This window comes from Oncorhynchus mykiss, chromosome 21 (assembly GCF_013265735.2).
Source record: "Oncorhynchus mykiss isolate Arlee chromosome 21, USDA_OmykA_1.1, whole genome shotgun sequence".
In the NCBI taxonomy this organism is placed as follows: Eukaryota; Metazoa; Chordata; class Actinopteri; order Salmoniformes; family Salmonidae; genus Oncorhynchus; species Oncorhynchus mykiss.
The window spans coordinates 25000357-25011107 of record NC_048585.1 but is presented as its reverse complement, the minus strand read 5'-3'; the positions used below and the strand labels follow the sequence as shown (position 1 = coordinate 25011107).

Here is a 10751-nt window from a genome sequence, read left to right as displayed (position 1 = left end):
TAAGAACAGCCCTTAGCCGTGGTATATTGGCCAGATACCACACTTCCTTGGGCCCTATTGCTTAAACAAAGTGGGTAGTCGAATCAATAGTATATAATAGAACAGCAGCGTTGACTGTGTGTGTGACTTCTGAGTGTGTGTGTTTGTGCGTGTCTGTGTAGAAGTTTGTATGTAAGGGTTGGATGTGTGGCTAGTCAATAATTCCCCCTTTGACTTTTCGTCCCACTCTCCTTTGAGTAAGACACGGTTTTATGAAAACAGAGAATGAGAAGGAGAAAACATGGACAAAGAGCACAAGGTGAGACACTTGAATAAAAGGTGGTTAGCAGCTCCGGCAGAGAACATGGCAATTATATCGACAATTAAACGTTTCATAGTGTGTGTGATAATGGTAGGAAGCCTCGGGCTTGTGGACATTATTGTGCCGGTGACTCCGAACAGGCAGTTGAACACTTATTTGTTTAGGTTTCTGTAAAGACCTTAAATAGTGAGGTCATAGGTCAAGGCCTGCTCGCCACAGGGCATCAGAGAGCGTGTCCTACTGTTACATTACAGACAACGGGTCACGACACACACACACACACACACTCTCACACACTCTCACACACACACACACACACACACACACACACACATACATACATACATACATACACACATACATACATACATACATACATACATACATACATACATACATACATACATACATACATACATACATACATACATACATACATACATACATACATACATACATACCAGAACATACACACAAACTCCTGTGACCCCTCATTTAAACTGGAGCTGCTATATCTTACTACTAGGAGATGACCTGTGTCTTTCGCTGACACTGTTCCTGAATCAGGGTTTAGGAAGGAGTGTGAGAGTATTCGGCTCTGTCTCTGATACTGTTCCTGGATCAGGGGTTAAGGAGTAGGTGTGAGTGTATTAAACTTGCTCAATGTGTTTTCTAAAGCTGTAGATTAATTTAATGTGAATGTTGGATTGTTAACACTGTTAATGTGCTGTGTTACGAGGAAGGACACATTGTTAAACGTACTTCATTACAGAAAAGGAGGTATGACTGCAAAGTGTGTGTGAGAGTGTGTGTGTGTGTTTGTGTGTGTTTGTGTGTGTGTGTGTTTGTTTGTGTGTGTGTGTGTGTGTGTGTGTGTGTGTGTGTGTGTGTGTGTGTGTGTGTGTGAATGCCAATGTGGTTGGTGAAGTCTTTCCGTGCACTGGCACCTCAGCTGTGGAAGTGAAATGGTGTCTGGAGTTTGGCAAGATAGCACATGGATTCACACACATGTGGCACACACACACACACACACAGCCACAGCCACACACACACACAGCCACAACTACATACTGTACATGCAAACACACACCCCACGTATCCTGTGAGGAAGGCATTCCTTCACGGCGTAAAAATATCTGAAATCACTATAATCATAGATGTGGTAAAGAGGTCAATGGAACGCGACCTAAACAATAAATGCCATGGAAATACGTGGGGGAAGATGACATGGGGGAAAGTTTCTCCTCATCTCCTCACTGCCCCCCAGCAAAATGTGCCTACATTTAGGCTATTGTTTACATGTGTATTTCACACTATGCTGAGGTAAAAAAGTGGTGTATTTATGGATGTCAACCCAAATACATGTTCATGTCATCTTCACAATCAACTGTTTTACAGTTCAAAACGGCTTTGACTGCCCCCAGCGATTTCTCTATGCTAACTATGCTAACCAGCTTATATACGAACAGGAGTTAGCGTTTAGAAGCCACTTCTTCTAAACCTGTAAAGGGACTATTTCTAAGTGAGCGGTCGAAATGTACACAATTGTTACCCGGGGGGAAATGGGGGAAGGTCATGCTTTTTCAATTTCAATCAGGGGGAGGGTTAAGTATTTTTTTTATTTAGTCCAGGGGAGGGTCTTGAAATTTTTAATTGATTCAATGTAATTTAGCTGCTATCTAAACTTGTAGTAAGTATGATATTTTCACTCCTACCCTTGTCCAGCAGTGGTTTGTGAATCCACAACCTTCTGGCTACTTTGCCATGCACTGCTTACAAAACAAAGAACAGTTTATAAAATGGCAAACCTGGCACACCCGGCACACCTGGCACACCTGTTACACCTGGCACACCTGGCACACCTGGCACACCTGGCACACCTGGCACACCTGGCACACCCGGCACACCCGGCACACCTGGCACACCTGGCACACCTGGCACACCTGGCACACCCGGCACACCTGGCACACCTGGCACACCTGGCACACCCGGCACACCCGGCACACCTGGCACACCTGGCACACCTGGCACACCTGGCACACCCGGCACACCCGGCACACCTGGCACACCTGGCACACCTGGCACACCCGGCACACCTGGCACACCCGGCACACCCGGCACACCCGGCACACCTGGCACACCTGGCACCTATTCCCAGTGATTAGTAATTGTATGAGTGTGCCTTTGATTATTGTTCCAATGTCCATTGGTCGTGTGAGTACCTGTGCTGTGTGTTTTGGCTTTCGTGCATTTGTGGATTGAGCAGATGATTACGGGTCTCGTCCCGTGGGTGAGTCATTGTGCGCTTGTGTTATTTATTCGAGGTACTTCTCGCTCTTTTGTTTGGGTTTCAACCCTGCGTTTTGTATAGTGTTTGTTTGGTCTTCGTCCCCCGTAATTTGGGTGTAAATAAAAACCCTATTACGCATTCCTGCAGCTGCTATATATAGTAGCATGTTGTTTACTTATGACCTATTTCACTATATAGTGGTCAGGTGCGGTGAAACATGCAGTACCGTACAGTTTGCACCCCAGGGACTTTGTGCCCTAAAGTACTGATGCAGGATCAGTTTTCTCCCCCCATACACTGGCCTTAACCATTAGGTGCAAAAAAGAAAACTATCCCTAGAGCTGTGCCTGGGCTCACACCACCTTGCACACTAACAGGCGCACTCTGTACACTGTGTGCTCACTCTTTTGCTCCACATGACCCAGTTCCTGTTCAATTCTCCCCAAGAGAGTTTCATCTGTTGCCAAGAAAGAGTCGTTCTTGTTATAGTGTCTCCCTTTTACTCCCTAGAGGGATGAGCAGAGAGGGGGCTTTTACTCCCTAGAGGGATGAGCAGAGAGGGGGCTTTTACTCCCTAGAGGGATGAGCAGAGAGGGGGCTTTTACTCCCTAGAGGGATGAGCAGAGAGGGGGCTTTTACTCCCTAGAGGGATGAGCAGAGAGGGGGCTTTTACTCCCTAGAGGGATGAGCAGAGAGGGGGCTTTTACTCCCTAGAGGGATGAGCAGAGAGGGGGCCTTTACTCCCTAGAGGGATGAGCAGAGAGGGGGCTTTTACTCCCTAGAGGGATGAGCAGAGAGGGGGCTTTGACTCCCTAGAGGGATGAGCAGAGAGGGCGCTTTGACTCCCTAGAGGGATGAGCAGAGAGGGGGCTTTTACTCCCTAGAGGGATGAGCAGAGAGGGGGCTTTTACTCCCTAGAGGGATGAGCAGAGAGGGCGCTTTGACTCCCTAGAGGGATGAGCAGAGAGGGCGCTTTGACTCCCTAGAGGGATGAGCAGAGAGGGGGCTTTGACTCCCTAGAGGGATGAGCAGAGAGGGGGCTTTTACTCCCTAGAGGGATGAGCAGAGAGGGGGCTTTGACTCCCTAGAGGGATGAGCAGAGAGGGGGCTTTGACTCCCTAGAGGGATGAGCAGAGAGGGGGCTTTTACTCCCTAGAGGGATGAGCAGAGAGGGGGCTTTTACTCCCTAGAGGGATGAGCAGAGAGGGCGCTTTGACTCCTAGGCGTTTTGTTTTGGGGTCACAGCAGCATCCTATCCTTTTTATTTCATGAACACCCATACGATTTACTGAACAATAAATACCATGGGCATTACATTTCTTACATTTGAGTCATTTAGCAGACACTCTTATCCAGAGAGATTTACAGGAGCAATTAGGGTTAAGTGCCTTGCTCAAGGGCACATAGACAGATGTTTCATCTAGTCGGATTGCAGATTCGAACCAGTGACCTTTCGGTTACTGGCCCAACACTGCTAGGCTACCTGCCGCCCTAGCTGCGTTAAACAATATATAATTTAAATGGCCCATGTTAAGTGCCAAGAGTGATGAGAGATACAAAATGTGGTTTTCATGAGTGTACTTAGCCACGTCTCCTTGCGCGTTCGATCATATACATTGATTACAGCTGGGCCATGGAGTTGTTAACGCCTCATGGAAAATAGGTCACTAAATCGAAGCATTCTTTCTGGCAGAAAATATCGAGTTATGTTGTTTAGCCTCCTACAATTCAATATTGCAAAGGCACACATTTTGGGGTGGATTTTATTGCTGCACTTATTAGGCTATCGTTAGTTTTGTAGTATAATGACCCTAATATATTACTGTGAAGATTTCCACTGACTGCTAATTTTCCCATATGCACGGGAATAACCGGTATAACGGTATCTAGGACATAACGGTTTCTAATGGTTAAAGATTAGCTCCAGCGCGGGGCCGCCACGCCTCCCGACCCGGCACCTGCATTCCACAGCCCGACAGTTTCCTGAGCAGAGCGGATTTTCAGACAGGATTAGATGAAAAAAATAAGTAATGTGCGTGAAGAAGAGGATGTGACAACTGCCGAGTGTGTGTCTACTGCCTAGGGGAGGCCCTGGCACTTGCACCTGTCCCTCTCCGTCTCCGCGGCCAGGCGCAGTTGTCGAACTGGGAGAGCTCAGAGAGCAGAGCGACGCACTGTATACTTGTAAGGCAGAGCAGAGAGGAGAGCGCGGATCCTCAGCCTGTACACGGAGGGACACAGAGCCAGGGCAACATGACTTCATCCTACAATCTGGATTTCCTGCCCGATATGATGGTGGAGAGCCGCTTGCTGGTTCCGGGCGATAGAATGTGAGTCATTTGCCTGTTCTCCTCCCGGTTGCCGACTCTCCCTTTTTTTTCTTCCGAATATGGTTGTGGTTATGAAAAACATCTGTCCAATGTGGAAATGTTTGCGCTTGTGTTTAGGGAGACTGGAATTGGGTCAGAATTACCCAATTCGATGCTGTTAGTTTGTGTTTGTGGGGCATTTGTTATCGTAGGAAACGTTGAATAAAACGAGACTGCTGCGAGCCCGACAGTAAAGCACAAGATAATGCTGCCTAATAGACAGACAGGACAATGATGATGGGTGAAAGACCCGCGTCTTTAAAAAGGTCCTTTATCAGCTGTCGTCAAATTGTTGTTCGTGTAGCCTGTCTAGTGTATCTCCTTGCCTGCTGCTATCGACTACATGCACAGAATAACGGGGGAACTTCTTTGATATTTGCGGCAGCCGCCCATTAAAATGTCACAGGGTCTCGCTCGGGTAGGCTAAGCAGTGGGGAGCGGGGTTGCTTGGACAGGGTGAGTGCACATGTTGCGGGACAGAGTGGCTCCATATTCCCCCTCTAATCATCCCTAAATACAGTGGTGTGTGTCACATGCTAATAATTTAACTCGCATGCCATATCTGCTGTCTTGTGCATTGTTTTGTCATTGTGCACATCTTTGTTTGCAAATATGAGAATAATTGATTTATGGACTAGCTCTATGCTACTTTTATGTGAAAGGGAATATTGACAGCAGCTTTGCACTGCAGAGTGTGTATTTTATTGCATGGCATGAATCCATAGTGGAAAAGATCAGAGCGTAGGTGAACTTGTGGGGATATGCCCCCTCCCAATATTTAGAACAGGTAGACCCCCCCCCCCCCCCAGGCCCCCAGAAAGTATATAAACATGCCATAAGCAATGGCAAAAGGAGTAGAATTGCAGGAAATTAGCTTTAACGGTCGACATAAATGGGGTGTGCCTTTGGGTCGTGGATGTGTCATTCTGGTCATGCGCGCTGCGGCCAACATAACTAGTTTGTTAGCAAAGCTAGTGACTTGTAGCTAGCCAGAAACCCCTCCATAATGTGTGGACTTCATTTCACAGAATGTGTTTTTGGACGGAAGATATAGAATTCGGTAAATGGAGCTTCTGTAGCCAAATATCTTATTGGTACATTGGTCAGTTATACAGATTAAAGCTTTTATTTTTGTGTTTTGACCCAAAGGCAACCTTTAAAGTAACTGTCCAGTGTTTCCAGGTTTCAATGAAATATGACCTATAATTAATTAATCACAATATGAGTGACATAGTTTTCCTTAAAAAAATGGTAATTATGTAGGATATGTCAAAAAGTAGCTTTTCTGTGTTTGAATGGTGTGGGCGTACCCCAACAACAGAATGGTGTGGGTGTATATTGGTCATTAAAAATATTGATGCCAGTAGACCACTGATTGGCCAGCTCATCCTTCTCAGAAGGATGACATCATCCTCTATAAGGAAAAAGCAGGCATTTTTTAAATGGTCTGTTTGTGACAGGTTGTGTTTTTTCTCTCTAATTTAAGCATTGGCCAAAAATATGAGTCAACAACATTTGGGTATAAATTAACAGAATATTAACTTTAAAAATGTGGGATTTTCCCTAGATAGTTACTTTATAACGTCAACATGTTATCTCGGACTCATGACAAAATGTGTAGAATAGCATTATAAAACTGTACATTTTTCTCTCTGCCCCATGGCAAAATGCAGGAACTTAGCTGTTTTCTTTCACGTATACTGTGTTTTGAAAATGCATCTCCATATACCCCTCAAAATACCCCTTAAGAGAGGCATAATAAATCATGTCAAACTGTGTAGAATTGTACGAAATGCATTTTTAAAATGTCCCCAAAAAAACCTGTGGGATAAAACACAGAAGCTCATTCAAGCTAAATCGGAATGCTTACAACTCTCAACTTACAACTCTCTGCTTGCTCAAATTTGATTTGGGGTCTGCGGCACGAGTTCTGCTATAAGAGGGACAGAAATCAGATTATGCTGCGTGCACAACAAGACACTTAATTCACTTAAGTCCAAAATTCCTAGAATGGGGACAAAGGGAGTTTTTCAGGCAGACATAATGATCGCGGTCTGTTATTCCGCCCGCACAGCTGACTCGCGCTCCCAGTCCCTGTCCCATTTACGTCCCCTCGGCTTAGAGCGTTAGCTGTTGATGGCCCATGTTCTAATGGTGAGAATGTGCCCCTCTCTCCTCCTTCTCCCTCTCTCCTTCTCCCTCTCTCCCTCCCTCAGCTCTATTGCCATCTCATGACTTCTCTCATTATGTTGTTAAATGTTGCACATTTAAACGGGCCTCACCAAATGGCCTTTGTGTGTGTGTGACCTCTCGTTCCAGTGACTGAAGACACTCTGACTCGGTTGATCCCATCAGACATCGAGCTGTTTCCCTCCACTGACTTGTCCATTATACTCACACCGCCCTCTCATTTATCAGTGTCTATGCCTTTATGCACGCCCCCTGCTCTCTCTCTCTCTCTCTCTCTCTCTCTCTCTCTCTCTCTCTCTCTCTCTCTCTCTCTCTCTCTCTCTCTCTCTCTCTCTCTCTCTCTCTCTCTCTCTCTCTCTCTCTCTCTCTCTCTCTCTCTCTCTCTCTCTCTCTCTCTCTCTCTCACACACACACACACACACACACACACACACACACACACACACACACAAAACCAAGGGGGGTTGGGAGAGCTTCAAAGTCGTAGCGACGCCATTTCTCTATCCCTCTATCGTTCCGTTCCCCAATCCCTTACTCCTATCACTCTCCTCCTAAACCTCTACCTAGCCTTTACTTCCCCTGCCTCCTCTCTCGCTCTCTCTCTCTCCCTCTCTCCCTCTCTCCCTCCCTCCCTCTCTCCCTTTCTCCCTCCCTCCCTCCAGCCTCCAATCCAGAAAGGCTCTGCCTGTTTTTAAAGGGTCTTTTGTCTCCTGCCTGACATTTAGTGGCGTGTGCTATCTGGCTACCTGCCGCTGTAGCCAGGCCCGCTACAGTACACGGTATCACTGTGTGTGTGTGTGTGTGTGTGTGTGTGTGTGTGACATCCCACCTTTTACCTCACACAACCTTCTTTGGATTTATAATGAGAGGGGTTGGGGGAGGTGGGTGGAGCTTCTGTCAACGGATGAGGGTTGCTGCCCACCGCGGGGACCGCACCATAGTGCCGGTAATGCTGGGTAATCTGGAGGTTTTAACTGGAGGGTACTTGTCTGTGGCCTCGCTACGATGCTGCTTCTCACCCAGTCACAGAGAGGCGGACAGCTCCAGCAGATAACAGTCACTATTTACACAAACACACACTTTTATATCTCAGCTATTTGTTTATTTACCTAGCGAGAAGTTATGTGTTGTTGTGAAATAGCACATACCACAGTATTATCTGTGTCAGGTTGTTTAATGGCTCTATTTGGATTTTAGAACTATAGTGTTTTATTCCATGACTTTTTTTTCATTCTCAGAATGTTATTCCATGATGGGGTTTTTTCTTCTTCAATGGACCTGAAATGGCAGATCCCCCATAAGTCTAGTGAACCGATGGTAGTGTACTCAGAGTTTGGCTCCCAGAGGAATTCTTGGCCCCGTTCCAGTTCGGCCTCTAGCTACTTCCTCTTGCCCCCACCACCTTGAAAAGACTGCTGGTAGCTCTAATTAGCTTATCCCAGAACTAGATGGAGCCATCACTGTAATGCCTAGCAGTGGTTTCAGATCTGTTAACATAGAAGGGACAAAGGGTGGTGGAAGTGTCTAGGGCCCAAAATGCCCCCTTTAACTCTAACGCCAAGGCCGTGGTTTTCTTAATAAAGGGCTCCCTGGGAAATGTGCGACCCCTCACCCCAGATCGACTGTGTGTGTAGGATCCCAAACTTGACTAGAACTTCACTGGCCCTGAGGAACCATGATACTGACCCAGTCAGACCTCTCACTGGGAGGCTCAGCGGTACACTAAGATGGCCTCATCTCCTTTCCTCCTCATCTCCTTTCCGTCATTATCACAGATAAGTGAACAGACTGGATAGGTTCCATCGTGTTGCTTTTTGACCAGTGGTCATGAGGAAACAGGAAAGGAAAAGACTATTGGAACTCGGCCGGGGGAAATCATTTTCCCTCTTTCTTATTCTCCTGTTCAGTTTTTCCTTCTGTACTTCACTCCTCCGTTTGGTTTCTCTCCCTCGTTCCCCTCCTCCTCCCCAGAGACAGCTGCTCCATTCCTTCATCCCTTCATTCCTTCAGTGAATCAGTGGAAGGGTGTATTTGACTATAGACACCCATTCATCATCCCCTACGCACGGGTGGACCACACCTGTCTTCCCCTCACTCCCTCCAGCTCTCACTCCCTCCAGCCCTCACTCCCTCCAGCCCTCACTCCCTCCAGCCCTCACTCCCTCCAGCCCTCACTTCCTCCATCCCTCCGTCCTACTCAGAAAGCACACAAATCATGAGTCCAACAGCTGAAACCTCGTGTGACAGAGAACAAGGGATCGCATGAGAAATGTGTGTCGGGGGGAGAGAAGGGAGAGTCACAGGGAGGGTCGAAGAGGGAGAACGGTGGGTAGGGTGAGAGAGAGCGGAAAGAGTGAAAGGAACAGGGAGGGAGGGAGAGAGAGGTGGGGCAATGTGAGGCAGGAAAAGGGACAGACTGACAGAGAGAGAGAGCGAGAGAGACAGAGAGAGAGAGAGCAGTACAATCAAAATGTGAAGCTCAATGAGGGAGGGTGTGAGAGCAGAGAGGGAGAAAGAAAGGACTAAGAGGAAGAAAAAGAGGGAGGGTTGCCAGTCAGGCAGGATGTGGCTTAGTGTCAGCCCGTTCAGGACAGCAGAGGAGCCTCTGATTTGAATTGTGGCTTACCTGCTGTGGAGATGGGAGTGAGAGTGAGAGAGGGACAGAGAGAGAAGCTCATCTCACCTCCTCCAGTGGGACATGCCTCTCCATTCTGTCTACTACAGTAGCTAGTTCACATGCATGTCTATAGCAGCCTTCAGCCCCAGTGGCAATTTACATACACAGACACACTGTCAGCGTGTCATCAGTACCATTGTCCTGCAGTAGATTTGTTAACCTTCATTTAACCTGACTGAAACATTTGAGTGTGTGTGTGTGTGTGTGTGTGTGGGTGTGTGTGTGCGCCGGTTGTATGATGATGTCTTCAGTTAGGTGGACCGCACATTACTGGTTCATGTCAACATCTGATGAAAACGTTAGTGTGTGTGTGTGTGAGGCTGTCTTGGCCGAGCCCTCTGTGTCCTAATCTGGGTTGGATTAATTAGCAGGCTAATTTGGCGGGTGTGAGAGAGAGCGACACGGGGAAATGAACCACTAATGACTGGCTCATTACTCTTACCTCTCTGGGATGTCATGCTCTCCACTCAGCACCAGACAGACAGAACAGAAAGGATTGATACAGAGTAGGGACCTTACCATGTCCCCTAGCACTGTCTCTATCCCTCTCTCCTTTCCTCTAGCCCTGGTTTCTCGCCTTATAAAGAATAACTGATTATAGTCCTCTCTTCTACAGGGAATAGCTCAAATGCATAGAATTCAGATTTTCATGAATAGATTAGTTTGTCCTATCTCTCCCTTTCTCTCTCACTCGTAACCAAGAAAGCACATACTGTACTGTGCACACATCAGCTCACGTGAGGATTCATACTGTACCTGCTCCTCCAGCTCACACTCGGATGCATACTGTACCTGCTCCTCCAGCTCACGTGAGGATTCATACTGTACCTGCTCCTCCAGCTCACACTCGGATGCATACTGTACCTGCTCCTCCAGCTCACGTGAGGATTCATACTGTACCTGCTCCTCCAGCTCACGTGAGGA

General features: G+C 47.1%; 1 protein-coding gene across 31 annotated transcripts in view; it reads left to right on the top strand.

Moving 5' to 3' along the window:
* LOC110501039 (CUGBP Elav-like family member 2) overlaps nt 1–10751 on the top strand; it is a 227764-nt gene that overhangs the window by 92170 nt on the left and 124843 nt on the right. The window contains exon 1 of one of the 31 annotated variants that reach the window (XM_036957416.1): nt 4546–4921. The exons of 28 other annotated variants lie outside the window; for them this stretch is intronic. In XM_036957416.1, coding sequence (XP_036813311.1) covers nt 4845–4921 — 77 coding nt within the window. In that variant the 5' untranslated portion in view covers nt 4546–4844. Of the gene's footprint in view, nt 1–4545; nt 4922–10751 lie in introns of those variants that run through there. 2 more of the 31 variants (XM_036957429.1, XM_036957433.1) reach the window with 2 other exon arrangements.